This window comes from Hippopotamus amphibius, chromosome 5 (genome assembly GCF_030028045.1).
Source record: "Hippopotamus amphibius kiboko isolate mHipAmp2 chromosome 5, mHipAmp2.hap2, whole genome shotgun sequence".
Taxonomy (NCBI): domain Eukaryota; kingdom Metazoa; phylum Chordata; class Mammalia; order Artiodactyla; family Hippopotamidae; genus Hippopotamus; species Hippopotamus amphibius.
In genome coordinates, this window is record NC_080190.1 from 140,434,181 (window position 1) to 140,458,434 (window position 24,254).

The 24,254-nt window shown below is 43.0% G+C and overlaps 1 protein-coding gene across 2 annotated transcripts in view; it reads left to right on the top strand.

Annotated features, from left to right (window-relative positions):
• BAALC (BAALC binder of MAP3K1 and KLF4) overlaps positions 1-24,254 on the top strand; it is a 99,830-nt gene that overhangs the window by 49,304 nt on the left and 26,272 nt on the right. Inside the window, exons 4-5 of one of the 2 annotated variants that reach the window (XM_057736064.1) lie at positions 1,347-1,404; positions 6,229-6,232. The exons of the other annotated variant lie outside the window; for it this stretch is intronic. Coding sequence (XP_057592047.1) covers positions 1,347-1,404; positions 6,229-6,232 — 62 coding nt within the window. The remainder of the gene's footprint in view (positions 1-1,346; positions 1,405-6,228; positions 6,233-24,254) is intronic. 2 annotated transcript variants of the gene reach the window in all.

A 24,254-nucleotide genomic window follows, 5' to 3' on the forward strand; every position in this document is an offset into this window, starting at 1 on the left:
GCTGTCTGCTACCCTTTGCTCCTCCCAAACAGGCCCAGAGGCTTCAAAATGTAAGTATATGTGGGGGTGATGGACAAAAACACAGTAAGAAGTCACCTCTGAACTTGAAGCCAAGGAGAATCAACTTAAAATAGATGAGAGGGGCAACCAGAAGCAGTGACTCATCTGAAGAGAATTGGTGACCGTTCGGCTGCAGACAGCAGAAGGCCATGGGGGGGCAGGCTCGGGACACCTCTCTGGACTAGAGCGCAGAGACCTGTCATTTACTCAGTTGGTTTATAACTTGCCTGATGGAGGGCTACCTTTGGAGTCAGATCAAGCAGGATCTGAGTCATAAGAATGTCTCAGTTTTTTTATCCGCCCTCTGTCAAGGGAGGGCACAAGTGTCACGCCAGAGCAGAGCAATCTCCCTGTCCCAGGCTTCACCACTCCAAAGCCTGGCTGGAATAGCCTAAAAAGCTTCTCATTCTTTGTGCTCTGATTCTGTGCTCAGCAAGCAACTTTCTGCCTGATTTGGTCTTCTATAGCTGATTGGCTGTCCTGCAAAACCATGATTTTAATCCTCAGCCAGGCCCTGATTACAGCAAGTCTGTCATCTGACAGTCTAGATTGGCCTCGTCTGTCATTCCTTTCATCGACCCCCCAAACCTTCACCACCCTGCAGGCCCAGCTCCCGTCACCGGCCCATTCCTCTCAGGGGAGCGTTGCGCCTCCTGCTTCTGCTGAGAAATGGACCGATGAAATACTTCAAATTTTCTTCTCCCAACTTTTATATTTTTTCCCCTCTGTTTTCAGCTTCTGGGTTGTTGTTTTTCTCCTTTCTGATGTTTTCCCCTATTCTAGTTTGTAATTTTTGCAGTCTCTTTGTATTCTAGTGGTTATCCTAAAGTGGTAACATGTATCCTTAATTCATCCAAATCTGAAGTTTCCTTATTCTTTCCTTATTCTTGTGTGAGCTTAATTCCTTCCTGTAAAAAAAGACACTGGTGCTTGAGAGCAACACATGGGGCTCTGTCCCAGGCCTCAAAGTTAAGTGATAAAACTTGTGACCAAAGACACCTCAGTGAGTGATCTGGGGAGTTTGTAAACTGGAGTCTGTTGATATGGTGCATCTTTCCTCCCCCAAACAGGGCCATTTGAGAAAGGATTCAGTCACCTGTCACCAGCTCTGATTTCTGCGAGTCCTTTCTCTTCGATACTAAGTGTGTTCGTTTTCTAGGGCTGCTGCAACAAAGTACCACAGATGGGATGGCTTAAAACAACAAGAATTTATTATCTTCCAGTTCTGGGGGCTAGATGTCCAAGATCATGCTGTGGACAGGGTGGTTCCTTCCATGGGCTGTGAGGGAGAATCTGTTCTATGCCTCTCTCTTAGCTCCTGGCAGTTTGCTGGCAGTCTTTAGGGTTCCTTGGCTTGTAGAAGCATCAGCTTGACATCTGCCTTTCTATGGTTTCTCCCTATGTGTATTTCTGTCCAAATTTCTCCTTTTTATAAGGACACCAGTTATCATGGATTAGGACAATGACCTCATCTTAACTAATTAAGTTAACTAATTACACCTACAACAACTTCCAAATAAGGTCACATTCTGAGGTCCTGGGGATTTGGACTTCAATATATGAATTTTGGGGGGACACAATTCAACTCATTGTACTAATAGAGCATGTATACTAATAAGTGTAATAAGTTTAACTATAATAAGTATACTAATCCTTTCTACTGCATTTGTGAAAAAAAATCCATATCTGAAGGGTACTTTTGAACATAAGGCTTAGCCTCAATGGTACTAATAAATCATACTTTATTTTTTTCCAGTTTTATTGAGATATAAGTGACATATAACACAAACTTATGTGTAACATGTAAGTTTAAGGTGTACAACATGAAGATTTGATATATGAATATTGCAAGATAATCACCACAATAAGGGAAGTTAACACACCCATCACCTCACATAGTTACCTTTTTTTTGTAGTGAGAACTTTTATGGGCTGCTTTCTTAACAACTCTCAAGGATATAATCCTGTATTGTTAACTGTAGTCATTAAGATGTGTCAATACATTAAATCCCAGAACTTACTCATCTTACAACTGGAAGTTTGACCACATTCACTTCCCACCCCCACCCAACTACCAATCTGCTCTCTGTTTCTATGAGTTCAGGTTTTTTAGATTCCGCATGTAAATGAGATCATACAGTATTTGTCTTTCTCTGTCTGACTTATTGCCTTTAGCATAATGCCCTCAAGACTCATATATGTTGTCACAAATGGTAGGGTTTCTTTCTTTTTATGGCTGAAGAATATTCCACTGTGTATGTATATGTACATACTATATTTTCTTTTCTTTTCAACTAATTATATTTTCTTTATCCATTCATCCACCAATGGACATTTACATTGTTTCTGTATCTTGGCTATTGTAAATGATGCTGCAGTGAACAAGGGGTGCAGATATCTCTTCAAGATAGTGATTTTCAGATATACCCATAAGTGGAATTGCTGGATAATATGGTAGTTCTAGTTTTAATTTTTTGAGGAACCTCCTACTGTTTTCCATAAAGGCTGTACCAATTTACATTCCCACCAACAGTGCACGTGTTCCCTTTTTCTACATCCTCACCAACACTTCTCTCTCTCTCTTTTTTTTAAGTAATGGCCATTCTAACAGGTATGAGGTGATATCTCATTGTGGTTTTGATTTGCATTTCCCTGATAATTAGTGATGTTGAGCACCTTTTCATTTGCCCGTTGGCCATTTGTATATCTTCTTTGGAAAAATGGCTATTTAGATCTTTTGCCTATTTTCAAATTGGGTTGTTTGGTTTTTTTACCATTGAGTTATGTGAATTCCTTATATATTTTAGATATCAACTGCTTGTCAGATACATGATTTGCAAATATTTTCTCTCATTCTGTAGGTTGCGTTTTCATTTTGTTGACGGTTTCCTTTGCTGTGCAGGAGAATTTTAGATTGATGTAATCTCACTTTATTTTTGCTTTTAGTGCTTGTGCTTTTGCTGTCAAATGTAAAAAAATCATCACTAAGACTCACGTCAAGGAGCTTTCCTCCTGTATTTTCTTCTAGGAGTTTTACAGTTTTAGGTCTTACACTGAAGTCTTTAATCCATTTTGGATTTTTGTGAGTGGTGTAAGACAGGGGTCTAGTTTCATTCTTTTACATGTGGATATCCAGTTTTCCCAACATCATTTACTGAAGAGACTATCTTTTCCCCTAGTAAAGCTTTATATTTTAGTTTATGCCAGGGCTTCTTGACCCAACTGACCTGTATTACTGCCTCACACATGGCCTGGGAAAACAGAGACCAGTGTGCCTTTTATTAAGAACCAGGTGTGCATCCTTCCACTGCTGGGATTTTGTTCTTGAAGGTCAGCTGTGTTTCCATGGAACACATTTTACCTCCAGGGAATAGCTTGGTATTGCAATTCCAAAGGTGCTGTATGTGCTTTCCTAGAGGTCTGTTTTATTAGGTGTACCTGCCTTAAATTTGTGTTTCTTTCTTTCTCCTTCCCAAATACACCTGTGGGAAACAATGTCTATCTTAGAAATGGCTGAATGATGGGGCATCTCAATCCCTGAATTTTGGGGGGTACTAGAACTGTAATGGAGACCCATCCTTCACCTCAGAAGGGAGGAGAAGAGACTGGAGCAGTTTACCACTGCCTACCTGCATTGTTCAGTTAGCTAGGAAATACCTTTCTGCAGTTCTAAGAACTCTGCAGGTTGTAAGATCAGCTTAATAACAGCTTTTAAGAGGGGAAAACACTGAGTGGGTTAAATATGACATCAACTTAAAAATATACTCTAGGGGCTTCCTAGGTGGTGCAGTGGTTAAGAATCCGCCTGCCAATGCAGAGGTCACGGGTTCGATTCCAGCTGCAGGAAGATCCCACATGCCACGGAGCAACTAAGCTCGTGTGCCAAAAAAAAAAAAAAAAAAAGAGTTCGCATGCCACAGCAAAGATCCCACATGCTGCAACGAAGATCCTGTGTGCCGCAACTGAGACCCAGCACAGCCAAAATAAATGAATAAATAAATATTAAAAAATATATATATATACTCTAATTTCAGAAACAAAAATGTGTTGTTTGGAACTCAAGATATACACTATTTCTTTTTGTTTTTAATTGAAATATTGTTGATGTACAATATTATATGTTTCAGGTGTACAACATAGTGATTCACAATTTTTAAAGGTTATACTCCATTTATAGTTACTATAAAATATTGGCTATATTCGCTGTATTGAATAATATGTCTTTGTAGCTTATTTTACACATAATAGTACTTTTTAATCCCCTATATTTATATTGCTTCTCCCTACTTCCTTCTCACCACTGGTAAGCACTAGTTTGTTCTCTATATCTGTAAGTCTGTTTTCTTTTTTGTTATATTTACTAGTTTGTTGTTTTTAGATTCCACATATAAGTGATATCATACAGTATTTGTCTTTCTCTCTCTGATTTATTTCACTTAGCATAATGCCCTCCAGGTCCATCCATGTTGCTAAAAATGGCAAAATTTCATTCTTTTTTGTGGCTGAGTAGTATTCCACTGTGTGTGTGTGTGTGTGTGTGTGTGTGTGTGTGTGTGTACATACCACATCTTCCTTAACCATTCATCTGTTGATGGACACTTCAGCTACTTCCATATCTTGGCAATGGTAAGTAATGCTACTATGAACATTGGGGTGCATGTATCTTTTCAAATTATTGTTTTGGGGGTTTTTTTTTGGATATATACCCAGGAATGGAATTACTGGGTCATATGTTAGTTCTATTTTTAGTTTTTTGAGAAACCTTCATACTGTTTTCCACAGTGGCCACCCCATTTTACATTCCCACCAGCAGTGTATGATGGTTCCCTTTTCTCCGCATCCTCACCAGTGTTTGTTATTTATAGTGTTCTTTTTGGTGATAGGCATTCTGACAAGTGTAAAGTGATATCTCACTGTGGTTTTGATTTGCATTTCCCTGATGATTAGTGATGTTGAGCATCTTTTCATATGCCTGTTGACCGTCTGCATTTCCTCTTTGGAAAAATGTCTATTCAGGTCCTCTGTCCATTTTTTGGTTGAGGTTTTTGGTTTTTTGATGTTGAGTTGTATAAGCTGTTTATGTATTTTGGATATTAACCCCTTATGGATCATACCGTTTGCAAATATTTTCTCCCATTCTGTAGATTGTCTTTTCATTTTGTTGATGATTTACTTTGCTTTGCAAAAGTTTTCAAGTTTAATTAGGTCCCATTTGTTTATTTTGCTTTTATTTCCTTTGCTTTAGGAGACAGATCCAGAAAAATATTGCTGTAACTTATGTCACAAAGTGTTCTGCCTATGTTTTCCTCTAGGAGTTTTATGCTTTCTGGTCTTATATTTAGGTCTTTAATCCATTTTGAGACTGTTTTTGTATATGGTGTTAAAGAATGTTCTATAATAATTTCATTCTTTTACATGTAGCTGTCCAGTTTTCCCAGCACCACTTATTGAAGAGACTGTCTTTTCTCCATTGTATATTCTTGCCTCCCTTGTCATAGTTTAATTGACCTGAAGTGTGTGGGTTTATTTCTGGGCTCTCTATCCTGTTCTATTGATCTGCATGACTGTTTTTGTACCAGTACCATACTTTTAAAAGAATTTTATTGAAGTATAGCTGATTTACAATGTCATGTTAATCTCAGCTGTACAGCAAAGTGACCCAGTTATACATATATATTCTTTTTCATGTTCTCTTCCATTATTTTTTGTCACAGGATATTGAATATAGTTCCCTGTGCTATACAGTAGGACCTTGTTGTTTATCCATCCTGTATATACTAGTTTGCATCTCTCTGCTAATCCCAAACTCCCAGTCCTTCCCTTCCCCATCACCCCTCCCCCTTGGCAACCACAAGTCTGCTCTTTATGTCTGTGAGTCTGTTTCTGTTTCATAGATATGTTCATTTGTGCTGTATTTTAGATTCCACATATAAGTGATATCATATGGTATTTGTCTTTCTCTTTCTGACTTACTTCCCTAAGTATGATAATCTCTAGGTCCGTTTATGTTGCTACAAATGGCATTATTTCATTTTTTTACAGCTGAGTAATATCCCATTGTACATATACACCCCATCTTTTTTTTTTTTTTTTTTTTGCCATGCTGTGTGGCTTGCAGGATATTAGTTCCCTGACCAGGGATCAAACCTGTGCCCCCTGCAGTGGAAGCATGGCACCCTAACCACTGGACCACCAGAGGATTCCCATTCTTCTTTATCCATTCATTTGTCAGTGGACATTCAGGTTGTTTTGATGTCTTGGCTGTCATAAATAGTGCTGCTGTGAACATAGGGGTGCATGTATCTTTTTGAATTATAGTTTTGTCTGGGTATATGCCCAGGAATGGGATTGCTGGATCATCTGGCAACTCTATGTTTAATTTTTTGAGAAACCCCTGTGCTGCTTTCCGTAAAGGCTGCACCAATTTATATTCCCACCAAAGTGTCAGAGGGTTCCCTTTTCTCCACACCCTCTCCAACATTTGTTATTTGTAGACTTTTTACTGGTGGCCATTCTGACCCACTTGAGGTGGTACCTCCTTGTAGTTTTGATTTGTGTTTCTCTAATAATTAGCAATGACAAGTATCTTTTCATGTGCTTATTGGCCATCTTTGTGTCTTCTTTGTAGAAATGTCTATTTAGGTCTTCTGCCCATTTTTCGATTGGGTTATTTGGTTTTTCTGTTATTGAGTTGTATGAGCTATTTGTATATTTTGGAAATTAAGCCCTTGTTGATTGCATTGTTTGCAAATATTTTCTCCCAGTCCATAGGTTTTTTCCTTTTGTTTATGGTTTCTTTCGCTGTGCAAAAGCTTGTAAGTTTGATTAGGTCCCATTTGTTTATTTTTGCTTTTATTTCTATTGCTTTGGGAGACTGACCCAAGAAAACATTGGTACAATTTATGTCAGAGAATTTTGGCCTATGTTCTTTTCTTGGTGTTTTAAGTACCATACTGTTTTGATTACTGTAGGTTTGTAGTATAGTCTGAGGTCAGGGAGTGTGAGTCTTCCAGCTTTGTTCTTTCTCAAGATTGTTTTGGCTATTTGTCTTATTTTTTTATATATAAATTTATTTATTTATTTATTAGCTGTGTTGGGTCTTCATTTTGTTTCCATTCAAATTTTAAAATTATTTGTTCTAGTTCTGTTAAAAATGCTATTGGTACTTTGATAGGGATTGCAGTGAATCTGTAGATTGTCTGGGGTAGTGTGGTTATTTTAATATTAATTCTTCTAATCCAAGAACATGGTATATCTTTCCATTTGCTTGTGTCATCTTCAATTTCTTTCATCAATGTCTTATAATTTTTTCAGTTCAGGTCTCTTACCTTCTTTGATAGGTTTATTTATAGGTATTTTATTCTTTTTGATGTGATGGTGAATGGGATTGTTTCCTTTCTTTCTTTTTCTGATAGTTCATTGTTAGTGTATAGAAAGGCAACAGATTTTTGTGTATTAATTTTGTATCCTATGACTTTACCAAATTTATTGATGAGCTGTAGTAGTTTTCCAGGGGCTTTTTTAGGATTTTCTACGTATAGTGTCATATCAGGATGTAGACTATTTCTGAGTATCTTCTAAGTGGTGGTGCTAAGAGTATAGTGTAGAGCAAGTCAGACACAGTCCCTGTCCTCATGGGGCGTATCCTCTAACACTGGAGACAAACAGTAGCCAAGTCATTAATAAAATAGTCATAAGTGTGCAAAGGGCTTTGAACTTGAGATACAAGGCACCATGGGAGTGAATACTTGTGGGAAGCTTGGTTTCACTACTTTGTCTGCTTCCCCACTTACTACATGCCTGGAGAGTGGAGTTTTTCCCCATTTCCTTTTTATATGAGTACTGTTTTCTTTCCTCTACTTGCTGCTAGGGTCTTGTGTTAGCACTCACTGTAGCCCACATGCCCAGTTCTATACTTGCACATAATTTAAATATTTGTTTAGTGGGATTGAAGAATGAGATGTCAGGCCCCTTCGGGGCAGGGACTAAGCCTCATTGGTCTTTGATTCCCCTACAGAGCCCATCAAGTAACAGCACCCAGTCCACTGAAGGAATGTCCAGGAGTCTCCCTCTTGTGGAAAGTCAGCTAGCATGTGGTAAGGCACCTACTAAGTGTCAGGCCTGCCCTAGCCACTTTTTTAGATGAAGAAACTGACACTTAAGAAGTAACTCAACTCAAGATCATTTAACAAATAGGTGATGGTGAAGGGCTTGGACCCCAGCTCTGTCTGACTGTAAAGCCAAGTCTCATGACACTATAGCACCTCAGCATCAGACATAAGAGGCCAAGGAAAATGTGGTGAGTCAATGAATCTGGTTCCTTTTGAAAATTCCAAGCGGCCTTGCTTCTTGTCACCAGACTCCGCTTCCATTGCCCAGGGATTGTTCTCTGCCTCAATGCCTCCTCTTCACCCAGGCTAATCTTCCTGCTGCCCTGGAGACTCTTGATTAACTTTGCCAAGGAAATACTTTCTTGTGTTCCCTGTCTCCCAGTACACATACCGGAATGTCCAAGCCCCAGAAGTAGAGTCTGGAGTTTACTCCTCTGTGGCTGTGGGTAAATTTACTTGTGATCAAGAGAACAGTAGCAGGTAATCTTGAGCCAAAGCTGTTTGGTATTGTTCAAAGCTATGGTATTTTCCAAATTTAATCCAGAGGTCCTCAGATCTCACTGGCCTCTGGGTACAGAGGAGCTCACAGGAAAAACAAAGAGCATATTTCACTGTTTCTTGCCACCACTTACTTGTTCTCTCGGCCCCCTAGCCCTTTGCAGTCTCCCAAAGTATTTCAGGGGGTCCCCAGGGTGGGACTGGCCAGCTGCTTTTCTGCTACATGGGGTCCTTTTGTTGCTTTTTGTTTTTTTTACTTTCTTTTTTGGAAACTGCCCCTTTACTTGCTCTCCCCAGCCCTCACCCACCCCCCACACTCCCAGACCCCCCCACAGACACGCATAGCCTGGGCACTGGCATATCTTCCAGCACCCTTATTTTTGCAGCTGGGCATCACTGCCGCTTCCAGTGAGCATGGAAGTCTCCTCTTAGTTATTGCCACAACCACTAAGACTCTAAAGCAGTGATTCTCAACTAGGCAGTTTTGCCCCCTGGGGGCATTTGGCAATGTCCAGAGAAATTTTGGGTTGTCACAACTAGGGGGTGGGTACTATCAGCATCTGGTGGGTGGAGGCCAGGGGTGCTGCCAAACATCCTCCAAGGCACAGGACAGTCATCACAGCAAAGAGTTAGCCCTCCCCAGATGCCCGTACTGCTGAGGTTGAGAAGTCCTGCTTTAGCCGGATGTCCAGGATGAGCAGAGTTATATTATAAAGTAGGAAAGAAGACTTCTCTCCCCTTTTTTGTGTTATGCTATAATTTTAGAGGGGGCCCCCCAGTGGTGTGCTTTGTACCGTATGACTTGGATAATTTCTTCACAAGCTGCTTTCTGAGTTTTTGCTTATGCTCCCTGGGGTCACGTTGTAGATAGAAGACAGATCTCAAGGATAAAGGCTGAGTCTCTTTAAAATTGCTCCTCCCCTCCGACCTTGAGGCTTGGCTCTTCTCCTTACTGGGTGAGGGCTGCCTGGCATGGTTCCTCTTCCCTTAGGGTGAGTTATTTTGGGGAGGCTAATATAAACATGCTGCTGGCTCCCACCAGTTTGTCCTGACATGTCTGAACTCCAGTGCAGATCCCAGCTTAAGCTCAAACAAGAGAGAATCTTTTGTGAGTCGTTGTCCAGATACTGCAGAACTGGGATGAGTGCTATTGACGGGTAAAGCTTGTGGTCTACACTGTGAATAGGTTTGGAGTCTTTTGTTGGCAAGTAATGAACAAACAAATCAACATCTACCAAGATAAAACTGTAAGCAAAAAAAGGGACTGTATTGGCTCAGGATAAGTATAGGATTGTCTTGGGGTAACACTGGGTTCAAGGCTTATATGATTGCAGGGACCCTGTGTCTCTCTCTCTCCATCTCTCAAGCCCCTTCTTCTGTGAGCTCTATTCTCAGAAAGTATCTTCCCTCCTACTGCCACAGCCCCACCTCAAAGCTCCCAGACTCAAGTCCAGTGAGAGAGTCTCTAACGTTAGCTCCTGCAGAAATCCTGAGAGATACTGACTTGAGTCATGTGATGCCCCTGAGCCAATCACATGGTCCCCAAGAATGCAGAGTGCTAATTGGTTTTGCCCTTGGTCACGTGCTCCAACTCCGATCCCAGATGTGAAGGTGCGAGGGTGGGGTTACTGGGAAAAAGATACTGCGGTTGTGGGAGACAAGCCCACTGCAGTGGTTTAGAATCTTAGGTTCTATCAAAGGGGCTGTGGGATTACTAGGTAGATCAGGGAGAGAATCTCTAATGAAGAATATATTTTAAAATGAGAAAGGATTGTTAATTTATGCTTAAGCAAATTGGACTGCATGATGTGGGGAGCGTGGGGTCTGGGAAGGTGCAAGAAGTGTAAAGGAATCTCTGATAGAAAGGAGGTATTGCCTGCATTTCCTCCAGTTATACTCTTTATAGGCCTCTCATTTTTTTGTTGTTAATTTTTATTTATTGGCTGCGTTGGGTCTTTGTTGCTGCGCGTGAGCTTTCTGTAGTTGCAGAGAGTGGGGGCTACTATTCATTGTGGTACTCAGGCTTCTTATTGAGGTGGCTTCCCTTGTTGCAGAACACGGGCTCTAGGTGAGCGGGCTTCAGTAGTTGTGGCACGTGGGCTCAGTAGTTGTGGCTTACGGGCTTAGTTGCTCCGAGGCATGAGGGATCTTCCCAGACCAGGGCTCAAACCCATGCCCCCTGCATTGGCAGGCAGATTCTTAACCACTGCGCCACCAGGGAAGCCCCATAGGCCCCTCATTTGACCCACCCTCCCCTGCCCCTACCTTTCAGTACATTAAATGTAGAAGCACTCTGTTTGATATTTGCTTGATAATATGACACAATGTATTCAACCGTGCTGAACACATATTTTTCTGTATCGTAATTTATTCATGCTTAAATTTTTCTCCCTAAAATTGCTTGTGAAATCTCACATCTTTAAATTATTAGGCAACTTTCTAAAATGATGTTTTATTATTTTCTTTGGAAAGTCAAAACATGGCAATTGAAGTACCTTTAATTTCCATTAGACTTTAAAGTGCATTTTTTCAACTTCATACCCAAGTGCTATTTTTAAGTATATCTTTTAAATAAAAGTCAAATTTAAAGAAAAAAAAAAGTCTTTGTACCTGTCTCAGTATAGCAGGGAGGCTTAAAAGAAAGCAGCCAGGCAGTAATGGGCTCTCTATAAATAGAAACTCCCTTCTGATTCTTTTAGGACCATTAAAAACTCTGATGAAGGGGGGAAAAATGGACTATATCCACTATAATTTGTAGAGATGGTGATATTCATGTTTTCCAAGAGGCTATAAGACTTAAACCTAAGTTATAGTTTCATTTTAAATAAAATATGTGCTTTAATAATTAAAAATAAATTAGAGAACAAATTGTGTGCAAATATGTTCCAGAATTAGTTATATTTCCCACGCTTTGTTTAAGAAAGACATAGTGTTTTTCTTAAAGTGAGAGCAAAAACTAAAATGCCAAAGCTCCCTTGAGATCTTTCTCCTTCTTTGGTTAGCAGAGGTGGCTGGGCAAAGTGACAGACTTTGTTCCCTAGGGAATGAACATCCTAGCTGGGGAGAGAAAACTTTGGCACTTGGAGTAAGCAAGGAATCACTTAGTGCTGACCTGTGGGATGTCGATGACAGGTGTGGACATTGTTGAGCAAGCACTGGTCCATGTCGCCCCTCACCAGGTTGGAAAGGTGAAGGACCGAGGGAGAGCCCTGCAGGGAAGAGATCACCCTGAGCAGTGTCACCGAGGTGGGCGTGAGCCTGGCACTTCTGAGGAATATAAGGACGCCAGCCTGCCAGGAGGGTAAGGTGTGTAATTAGAACCAAGCTGTATAAGGACAATGAGCCCACACGATGGAGCTCTTTAGAGTAGGCAGGGGTCTTTGCATTTGATGCAGTGCGGCAACATGGTGTGAGGAAGAAGCCAGGCTTTGGGAAGATTCGTCTTCCTGTCATGATAGGGATGTTCCGGACAGGGGAGAGAGACTGGAATCAGGGAGGCCAGCTGTCGGCGTTTGCAATAATCTAGAGGAGAGGTGAGCTGGACCTCTCCAATGGGAGCGTAAAGGGAGAGTAAAGAGCTATTTGGGAAGATGTATAAAAGGAAGAAATGACAAAGCTTAGTGTCAGACTGGATTATAGGGGAGAAGGAAGAGAGAAAGGCAATAACTCACAAACTTTTTAAGACCAGAGGCTAGAAAATTCATGGCATGACTGACATACATGGGAGAGTCAGGAAGAGGAACTGGATGGAAGGTAATATGATAAGCTCAGTTTGGACAGCTGAGTCTGACGTGACCTGAGGGGCTTCCATGTGGAAAAGTTGGACTGCAGCTGACTCTGCAGGACTGTGGGCATCTCTTCCTGAATCTCTCCCTCTCTTCTCCCCTAACTATCTTTTGAATCCATCTGTTCAACCAACCCCCACTGCCCTGTTTGAGTTGAGGTCCTCATCCCCTCCTGCCTCCAGAGAGTGTAATAGTCCTAACCGCGTTTCCTTCCTCCGGTCTCATCCTCTTTAATCTGTCATCTTCCATGTCTTTGAACTTTTCCACATATTTCCACTATGCTCATGATTTGGTTTTCCAGATTGCTAATTCAGTATGGATCTAGGGATATTATAAAGTGTTGTGGTGGATTGTGAATGGAACTCCCTTTGCTTATCTCTAAGAAAAGCAAGTGTAGGATTTAGATTAGTTTCTAATAACTTATGAGTGTTGAACATGGTTTCCTTCAGTCTAATATCATTGTGAGACTGGACCACAAGGACTTGATTTATAAGGACTGCAGTGATTTCTATATCTGACTCTCTCACTGGATGTGAGGACCTATGGGGTAAAGGCCGTGACGGTGTCTCTGTGAGGCACTAGACTCTGGTGAAATGTCTGGCACGTGTTGGATTCAGCAGATACTGGTTGAGATGAACTGATAGGACCAGAGGGTTGGGTATCAGATGTGAGTTAAATTGGTGAAGGTGGATGTAGTCTCTGAAAGAGGAATATATTAGAAGAAAGAACAGGGAAAAGATGTATAGAGTGGCCATCTTCTCAGTGATATAGGTGCCCCATGTGCTGATTTTTTTGGACACCAACTACAAAGCCAGGGGTCAGTAGTGTGGGACCTGAGTGAGCCAATCCCAGCACTGCATCTGTCTTAAGTCCCTGCATGACCTTGGGCTCATGAAGTTTTCCACAGCGCTACCTACCTTCTTGTGTCCCTGAGGTCTGATCCAGATACTTTGGGAAACTTGGAGAAAAATCAGTTTTGCTATTGTTTTACAATGAAGAAAATCCTTAGAAGGGATTCTGATTTTTCTCAGGTTTCACATCCCTTGGTTCTATTATGCCAAACTCAGCAGAACCTGTTTCAAAATGGAATCCGTGCATTTGGAATGGAATCAGGTCACACAAGCAGGTTATTTTTGACTTTGCAGATGATGTGGTCCAAACCCTTCCATTGGAAAAGCCACCTTCCTCTGTAAATATCAAGAATGGTAATATGATTCAAAGCAAAGCACCTACTGCACCTACTCCCAGAACCTTGCAGGAACTTGTTGAGGGCGGGGAGCTTAAACTTGACTTCTCAGAAGAAAAAAGTAAGCTTAAACCTGCTTTTAAAACTATCCAGGGAAAGCTCAGAGACAGGAACTGGGGATATAAGAGCCAATTACTGCATTTCAAAAATAGAAAATCAGATCAGCCCAACTGGAGTTTTCATTCCTGCTTCTGATAGAAAACTCACGGTATCTGTCTTATGTGGCTGCTACAGAAGGGGTTTTGGATCTCAGCAGCTACGGAAACATTCATAGCGAGCTGTCGTGAGTGGCTTGTGAAGCTTGCTTCTGTCCGTTCTGGCTGTGTCCTTTTGAAATTGTTACTGAAAACCTTTTCATCTAGATCGTGGTTATAGATGATTAGCCTAATTGATTTGCTCTTGTTTTCCTTTTCTCCCCCTTTCTTTCTATATATTCAGCTGCACGTGTCAGATGTGTATTTTGGCAAAAGCCATCTTTCTGAAGTGGCGTAATGAGCAGTCACAGCCTTCTTAGAGTGGTTTCCAAGTTGGTGGGTCCAGCTGGGAAGATAATCACCTGAAAAATACATTCAGAGGGCCAAGGGAAACTCCAGGATGAGGCCGCGCCCCGGGAGGTGAGGCGCTCCTTGCTGGACTCCCTGCCTCCCGGCTTAAGCCCCGCAAGTGGGGAGCCCGCACACTGTTCTCGGGCTGCCGTTGCCCATAGGTCACTGTCCAAACTCCTCGACGAGGCACCTGTGGCCACCCATGATCTGGCCTCTGCCTCTCTTTGGCCTGTTCCGTACTTTGCCATGAACAGTACCTCTTGGACATCTTTTTTGCCTGCATCCCAAATACCTCTGCCAAAGGGCAAGGACTGAGTCTCTCTCTTCTTCCCTGCTGCATCCCAGCCCTAGAGCGGAGCCCGGCACATCAGGAAAATGCAGTAAATATTCATGAACCGCTGGCCCATGGCCTGTTTTCTCTGGCTCTGTCCATTTCTCTCCAGCACAACAGAGGCCCATAGCTGGCCGCGCTCCAAATGATCTGTCCTTCTAAAGAAGGTGCGGCCCAGTGGGGGCTTGTGAATCCTCTGTTTTATCTTTCATCCCTGTCACGTGTGTCACATAACAGCTCTGATAACATGCAGTAAAGAGACCCTGATGTTCCAGCCATGTGCTCTGTAATCTGGGCCTCCTGTGTCAGCTCAACCTTCCAACCTCTTGATGGGCCTCCTGGGACCCCATCGTCTCTGGGTCCTACACCCTTTAGGGGTTGCTACGCCCTGACCAGATCTGGGACAAAGTTGTGGACTTGGCAAAGCTGATCTTTGATGAGCCTCTCTTGTCTCCATCTCTTTTCTCCATTTTCTGTCACCCACCTAGTACCCCCGCATCCCTTCACTCTCAAGAAAAGATCTGAAATCAGCATCTTGTTGTGCCTGGGGGTGGGAAATTGAGAAATCAACCCTGATGGTGTGCAAGGCCCAGAGGCAGGCTCACCTACTCTTTTTCTCTTTGATCACTCATCTTTGATGCAGATATCATAATTCTCATTCTTTACCCAAGGGAATTGAGGCTTAGTCATGCGAAGTAGCGGGGCAGTGATAGACACAGAAGATGCGCACAAGATGTGTTTGGAGTCACACAGATCTGAGTATTGAGTCTTGGTTCCACCGTTGGCAGGCTGTTTGAGCAAATTACGTGGCTTCTCCAAGGTAGTGTCCTAGTCTGTAAAATGGGAGTAATCATAGCAGAGAGTTTGGTACTTGGCAGGCCAAAAAGGAAAAAAAATGGTAAACGTTAAACGTTATTATTATTAAGTCACTTTGGAAAGGTCACACAGCTTGTAAGGGGCAGAGCTGGGATTTGAACCCAGGCCAGCCTGACTGCAGAGGCAGTGTCGCCGCATGTAGCACGTGCCTCTTGGACGTACAGCCAGCAGGCCACCAGTCACACTTGTTGAGTGAACATGAATTTAAGTCATTCAGCTCACAGACGCCAAGGGCCCCAAGAGGTTCAGTCTCAAAATGGAGGCAGATTCAGAGATATGGAATGAAGGAAAAAAAGAATTTCAATTCCTGCTTTATCTTACAAGAAAAGTATCACAAAAGAAGCAATTTAAAAATTTTTTTCAGCTTTGTCAAGATATAATTAGCAAATAAATTGTAAGATATTTAAAGTGTACAACATGATGATATACATGTACACTGTGAAAGAATTTCCCCCCATTGAATTAATGCATACCCATCACTTAAGATCTACTGTCTTAGCAAATTTCAGTAATACAATATAGTATTATCAACTGTAGTCGCCATGTTATACATTAGATCCTCAGACCTTATTCATCTTATTGCTGAAAGTTTGCACCCTTTTACCAGCGTCTCCTCTTGTCCCCTGACACCCACTTTTCCACTCCCTATTTCCATGAGTTTAACTTTTTGTTGTTGTTATTGTCAAGATTCCGCATCTAAGTGATATCATGCAGTATTTGTCTTTCTCTTTCTGGCTTATTTCACTAAGCATAATGCCCTTTAGGTTCAACCATGTTGCTACAAATGGCAGGATTTTGGACCGAGTTTACTTTTGATGTGTAACAAAACCTCTTTGAAATCCTCTGACTCAGACATTTTTTACAAACCAGGCAGTGGCTCCCGTCTGCCTAAATCTCTCTCCTTCCTCTTTTTGTCTCTGACATGGCTTTTCTGCTTCTTGCTCCTTCTCCACCTAGACCCTAATAAGTAAATCAACTTAATGTCTCCCTGTTCTTTGATTTCCTTTCCACCAGTTAATTACCTGGATTCTTCAACTCAGAAGCAAACCATGAGGTCATTCTAGCATGCAAGAATCCTCTCTGCTTTTAAAAAATTGGGAGAGGTGGAGAGAGGTAATTTAAGTTACCATGCTCTCTCTTCTGGAACTAACTAAAATTTAAGCCTTAGCACTAATCATAGTATAAAAGATATTGTCCCTTGGGCAAGGAATTTCAAGCATCAGTGGAAAAGAGGGAGCACTTTGGAGGCTGGGGGGTTCTTCTTTTTCTGTACAAAGTCAGTCCTGTAGACCTTCCAGCCTAGACTCAAAGGCCCAGGGGTCAGGCGCTTGGCACCTTTCCCAGGCCCCACCATCAAAGCTCCCCTCCCCAGCAGCGAGGCAGCCATCTGTAGAGAGAGGAAAGGAAAGGCCGGTGTGACTCACCCCTCGCCTGTACCGTCCCCAGCCCCCAGGCAGCATCGCCCAGCCCATCAGCAGCCCTTCCTGTAGGGGGGTACCTTACTGGGCTGAGGTTGTTGGAGAACTGCTCTTGCCAGAGGGTTGTGACATTCATGATGAGGGGAAGCCATCCCTCCTTCCTGCAGCACAAGCCCCCAAAGGGCAAATGGAATCTGGGGAGACCTACAGTACTGCCTTTGGGTTCACAGTCAGCCCCAAATCCTGGAAAGATGTCAGCCTTGACTGGGAGCCCCTGGGAGTCACAGTGACCTGAAGAGGAGTGGGGGTGGAGTGGCCGGCAGTGTTTGGCACATCTCTCTTGGGGGCTGATTATACTGTTTATGTGAGCTCTTTCCTCCACTCCCTGCTACCTCCACTGTCATCGGAACAGCTGGCTTGTTGCACATTTGCACTTGCTTCCTTTGGAATTTCAGCTGTGCCGTACATCAAGGGGGAGAACACTGAATACACAGAGGTCCACATGGCAGCTTCTTCCTGAGTACCCGGCAGCCTGCTCAGTGGTTCACCACGCTTCCAACAAGCATTTCTCAAATGCCTAATACGTGCCAGGCCTGGTCATGAACAAGATAGGCATGGTCCTTGGCTTCGTGGAGCAACCAGACTAGTGGGGCAGGCAGGCCTGGCCTGGAACCAGAAATGCCAACAGTGATGAATGCTTCAAAAAAGTACAACATGCTGGGACTTCCTAGGTGGCTCAGTGGTTAAGAATCCACCTGCCAATGCAGGGGACACGGGTTTGATCCCTGCTCCAGGAAGATCCCACATGCTGCAGAGCAACCAAGCCCGTGCACCACAACTATTGAGCCTGTGCTTTAGAGCCCGTGAGCCACAACTGTTGAGCCCACGTACCGCAACTACTGAAGCCCACATGCCTAGAGCCTGTGCTCCGCAACAAGAGAAGCCACGGCAATGAGGAGCCATACACCACAGCGAAGAGTAGCCCCCGCTCACAGTAACTAGACAAAGCCCGTGTGCAGCAACGAATACCCAACACAGCAATAAATAAATAAATTAAATTAATGTATTTTAAAAAAAAAGTACAAGGTGCTATGGGAGGGAAACAGGGAAGCCCGAGCCACTGTGAGGGAGGCGTCTGGGAAGGTCCCCTGAGGAAGTGATGCTTAAGTTGAGACAGAGAATCAGCCAGGCCGAGGGAAGAGCACTGTGAGTAGAAGGGACAGCGTGTATAGGCGATGAGGCACCTTCTACATACAACAGGGCAGGAGCATAGAGAATGGGGCCCCGGGCGGGGGGTGTCAGGGGGTCGCGAGGAGAGCGGGAACCCGGGAAGCCTGAGGAGACAGGAGAACTCACCTCGAGCCTTGCAGGCATGTAGGGAGTGGGGACTTTCTCCTAAAGGGGGTGAGACGTCAGTGGAGGGGTGGGCAGGAATCCGATGCGTAGTTCCGAAAGATTGTTCTGGCTGCCGGTGAGGAACGGAATGCACAGGCCACCATCCCGTCTCCTCTTGGTGGTCCTCTTGATTGGATCACCAGATGCCTGCACCCTGGCTTTGTGAGCATCCCTGGAATTATTTTCCATCCCCAAGCAAGTAGTCAGCTTCCCACCTGGAGAAGAGATTGTCCAAGGCCCCTGGCTGCATCCCTGAAACAGGAGCGGCTGAGTGTAGAAGGTGCGTGTTAGGGGCTAGAGGCTAAATCTCCCAGGGGAGACCCCGAGGGCTGAGCACCTGGCAGGAGGACACTAGCAGGGGTCTGACGGGTAGAAAATGCACAAAGGTAGTTTAATTAAATACACTCATCTCCTTACTGTCTGTGTCAGTGTGACCTACCTGATTCTGCTGGCAAGTCACTTGGATTCTAAAATACTTCAAAGACGTGCTCCACCCTGGAGGAGTAAGACCCCTTGAGATGTGGATTATCTGTAAAACAACAAACAAAAAGCCTTTCATTTATTTTGATGGCACCATACATCTCCTGGTTATTGCCTAGACCTGGAAAGGGAAAATATGATCCGTTGTAGTTTTTTTTTTTTTTTTTTTCTACACGATGTGAGTAAACACAAATGCATGTGAAAGCAAAGGTTTTCAGGTCTGGCTGACGTTGAGTAGAAGCCTGGCTCTGGCACAGGATACTGACCTTAAGCAGGTTACTTAACCTCCTTGAACCTCAGTTTCCTCTTCTGGAAAAATAAAGGGGGGACGATCGTAACACCCACTCTGAAGCTTGGTGTGATGGGGAAGTGGAATTGGGCATCAAATCCCAGCCCCATGCTCTTAGCTACCCGTTATTTCAGGAGTCTTTCCATCTTTCCGTCTTTGGCTCTGGGCTGGCACTCAGTGGGAGCCCACAAATGTGAATTTTGTTTCATTTCTTCTATTACCCTTCATGCCCAAACCGCCCAATCTTTCCTTTTAAACGCAGCTCAAGAATCCTCTCCCCTGTGAGGACTAACCACGTCTGAACTCAGTCACATGAGTAATCCACAGGTTCTTACCAACAACTATAATTTGCTCCATCCACATTTACTGTTAGGCTGCCTCAGGGAATTGTCTGACTGCCCTGCAGAGAGTCAGACATCTCATCCCTTGATTTTAAGGTGGTTGAACTGCCTTTGTGGAACAGGCTAATAGCAATGCAGTAGTTCCTGTGTATCATCCTTGTTCTTGGGCATCATTATATTTGATTACTATTTTTGATAGCATATTTGGTGATTAAATGTAATCAAACAACTAAAAATTAAATAGCCAAATATTCTGGGAGTTCCCTGGGGGTCTAGTGGTTGGGATTCGGCACTTTCACCGCTGTGGCCCTGGTTCAGTCCCTGGTGGGGGAACTGAGATCCTGCAAGCCAGTAAATAAGTAAGTAAATAAACAAACAAACAAGTAGCCAAATAGCCAAGTATTCTGGGTGGGTCCAAAGAAAAGACAGAATATGACTTAGCTCTATTTTCTAAAAACATCATTTTTATTTCACAAGTAATGTTACCGAGTCTAAGCCCGCTCTGCTCCCTGCACAACAGACCACTGAATCGGAGACGAGGGGTTGAGGCAAAGAATACGACTTTATTCGGAAAGCCGGCAGACCAAGAAGATGGCAGACTTGTGTCTGTCAAAGCACCATCTTGCCTGAGTTAGAATTCAGGCTTCTTTTATACTAAAAAGGGGAGGGGGTGTTGTTGGTTATTGCAGACCTCCTGGTGCCAGAATCCTTTCTTCTTGCAGCTGTCCACGGAGGTTAGGTCATGATGTTCCTGTAAACCTCCAGCAAGGCAAATGTTATTCTCTGTTCTGCAACTTTAATGAATGGAAAAGTGTTATACCTTTAAAGGTCAGAGGTTGGAGAATGGGCTGTCCTGTATATTTCAGGCTATAAAGCAACATTCTAAACTTGTAGCAAAAGCAATAGAATACAAAGGTTAGTGTAAAACAAACAGATCTAACACCCAGTCGATTTAGCTCTTCCCTGTAACAGTAATATATTTAAAAAGTAGAACTGTTATAGATAAGTCCCCATAACCACCCTCTGATGTTGGTCCCCTGCCTTTTCCCTAGAGACAAACATTGTTATCGGTTTGTTGGGTGTATACACACCACACACACACACACACACACACACACACACACAAGCACATATACATATAGATACATTTATACACATTTATATGTGTGTATGTATCATTATGCAAAAAATATAACAATGATAACATATAATGTAGTTTTTTCTTTACTACCCAAAAGCGGTCATTTGTACATATTTATCATCTGCTTGCTGTATTCCTCTCATTGTTATTTACTGGACTTCCATCTACATAAATCTTTATACTTTTAAATTATTGTATAGAGTTCCACAGTATAGGTAGAACACGGTTACTTTAGTAATTATCCACCTGATGAATGGCTACCTTGATTCCATTTTGCACTGTTACAGGGGTGTAAAAAACATACTCAACAGGCCTCTGGTAAGTGGTTTTCTATAGTAAATACTGACGACTGACATTGCTGAATCATGAGGTACACGTATTTTACACTTGCACAGATTCTGCCAATTGTCCTCCAAAATATATAGTTTTATTTGCCCTCCCACCAGTAATATATGAGAGAACTCATTCACCCATACCCTTTCAGCATTTAATATTATCAGACTTCTTAACTTTTGCCACTCTGATGGGTAAGAAGTGATACCTTGTTATTAAATTTTGCATGGCTGTATTTTCCAGTAATTCTTAAATAAGCTATTAAATTTCCAGTTGAATTACACAAGCAGGAAAGATCCAGGCAGGCAAGTGTTTTATATCCCCTAAGGACAGTCCAGTGCTGGTAGGCACAGGGGAGGCACTCAGAGATGCTGGAGGATTGATTGATTGCTTTGTGTGATTTTAAATTTTCAAGAATTAAAATTTCAATTCAGTTAAACTAAATCTCCTAATTCTGATTGACCCAAATATATTTCTTATATCTAATAAGACTTTATCACCAAGATTCTAATGTCCACCTAAGAGAACAATTTAGCCAGCTACAGCTGGCCTGGAAAGAGCCTGCTGAAGAAGCTGGTTGTACTAAACTCAGAAAATGTCCAGGAGTTTAAAACAGAAAACAGGAAACCAGCTGCCACTTCCTTAAAGGACTAACCACCCCAAAAGTGATTGAACCAAGGCAGAAAGAAAGCAGGCAGGAAAATTGCACTGGAAGCCTTTTTCCCTGAGGACAAGTTTCAGTAACTAAGCTAGAGTCTAGGGGAGGCCGTGCCATCTTTGGAGCAGCGTGAGGTGTAACCCCCAGGGTGTTTTTAAAACCCTGACTGATTAGATCTGCAGACTTTGTGGGAAGAAGTCAGGCCCACAAGCAGGATGCCTTGTCTGGACACATAAGGAAGTGAGGCAGGAAAAAAAGATCAAAGTAATTAAGCCTCCCCATCCAAGCTTACTTACCAAGAAATGGGACCATGATGGGCAGGACCTTGGCCACTGGAGGGGCGCCCTCCTCCCACCCGACTCCTGGGACTTTCTTCTGAGGCATCGGTGCATCGCCTTGAGAGAGTGTTCTATGATAAGGACACCACTGGTGAGGGTGCCTGGGGCCGCTCAGGTAAACAGTTCCCTGGAGAGGCAGTTTGAGCCTGAGTAGAAGGTGGGCTCCAGACTGGGCCATGTGGACAAGGAAGGGGGAGTCAGGTGCATGATGGATCTGATTTATTGTCTTCTACACGTCCTCTGCCTCGCCTCCCTCTCCCCCTCTCACAGAGAATTATGTCAGCACCAGTCTAATTTCTTGTCTTCCTTCTCCCGCCAATGAGAATTCAATCTTTCCCTTCATTCTCTGTATCCTCCCTGGTGTGGAACGGGGGGACTTAGAAGAAACCGGGAGAGGCAGGAAGAAGAGGAAGGTGGTGGGGGGAGGACTGAGCTGAGAGACTGCAGCATGACTGGACTCTCAGCAGCAGGTGTAACCCCAGCACCCAGCATAGCACCCGGCACAGAGTAGGCACTATATGAATATTTCTCAAATGATTTGCTAATTGAAAGACAGATGATAAAAGAATAAGTGATCTATGAAGAGGAAGAAGCAGATGAAGGAGGAATGAGGCTGTGTGGAAACGGTGATAGATAAGGGGGAAAGTGGAACAGGCTTAGGGTATAATCTTATTTCTTAAAAACTATGTGTATCTATGCAGTGAAAAATGTTTGGGGACATAGTAGGGAAAATGTCAACTAACAGCTATCCCTTGGTGGTGGTGGATTATGAATAATTTTCATTTTCTTATTTTTTTAACCAATATAGTCAAGTTTTCTGCATGAAACATCTATTTCTTATATCAGCAAAATAGAAACATTATTTTATAAAAGGATAAGCAAGGTGTTATGGGCTGAACTGTGTCCCCTCAAAATTGGGATATTGATGTCCTAACCCCCAGTACCTCAGAATGTGATTAGATTTTGAGATAGACCCTTTAAAGAAGTAATTAAGGTAAAATTAGGTCATTTGGATGGATCCTAATCCAACATAACTGGTGCCCTTATAAGAATAGGTGATTAGGATACAGATAGAGGGATGACACAGGGAGAAGACAGTCATCTACGAGCCAAGGAGAGAAATCGAGAAGAAACCAGCCTTGTTGATACCTTGATCTAGGACTTCTAGCCTCCAGAGCTGTGAGAAAATAAATTTCTGTTGTTTAAACCACCCAGTCTGTTGTGGCACCCTAGCACACAAGGCAGATATTTTTAAAGTTTAAGGTAATTATTCAGTACACCTGTAACGTATATAATATTGTACTTCAACTATACTTTAATTAAAAATATTTTTTCAGTACCAACAAAAATAACCTGTATCCTCATAACCATCAAAGAAGCGGGGTGGGGGCCGGAATTATTCAAGGAAAGACAACGAGGACAGAGAAGGACATCAGAGAAGTGTCTTGGACAGTTTGAGAGGAAGGCTCTGGAAAAGCACGTGGTATGACTATGGTCATAACAGTATTGCCTACCTTAGAGACAATAAGATCTTTGATGGAAGAGAGCTGAGTTTTCATTACAGAGTCGAGAGAGCAGCCCCACCGTAATTAACACAGAGAGAGATATGGCCCGTACCCGTCCTGGAGAGTCTACTCTGTAATGATCTCGGAGCAGAGGTGGAAGCTTCAAGGAAGGGAGGTGCCACCCAGGGGATCAAAGCAAGAGGGAAGGGTAAGACTGACAGGTTCTAAGGGTATCAGTAGGGAGAAGAAAAGCGAGGCTTTGAGTTTTCCTTTTAGGCTGCCTCCCAGTTCATGAGCTTGTTTGTTGTCTCTTGGGTGTCTCTCTGAGGGGAGAAGAATTCAGGCCTGATTTCACCAAGGACAGATGGGATTGTCCTTGCTTCTTGTAGTCGTTTCCGGTCCAGCTGTTGCTCTCAGCAGATGTCTTTCGTGTACGCTGCTGGGTACCACCGTGGGGGAAGGGGAGGCCTGGGGGGAGCTATTTCCACCACCAAGCCCTACAGCCAGGGGCAGATGTGACAGGCTGGTGATTCATCTCCAGTGCCCTCCTAGTCAGGACCCATGACCTTGGGGCACTGTGAGGCTCGTACTGCAGATGTCCTTACAGACTTGAAATTCACTGGTCAGTCTCTCTCCCTGACTATTGCTGTTCAAATTCAAATGTGCTTCATTTTCCCTAGACAATATAACATTCCAAAATGTGTTGCTCACCATTTTTTAAATTACAGCTTCATTGAGCTATAATTCACAAACCATACAATTGACTTATTTCAAGTGTACAATTAAATGGTTTTTCGTATAGTCTCAGAGCTCTGAAACTATCCCCACAATTTTAGAACATTTTCATTACCTTAAAAAGAAATCCCGTATCTATTAACAGTCACTCCTCATTCCCCACCCCAAC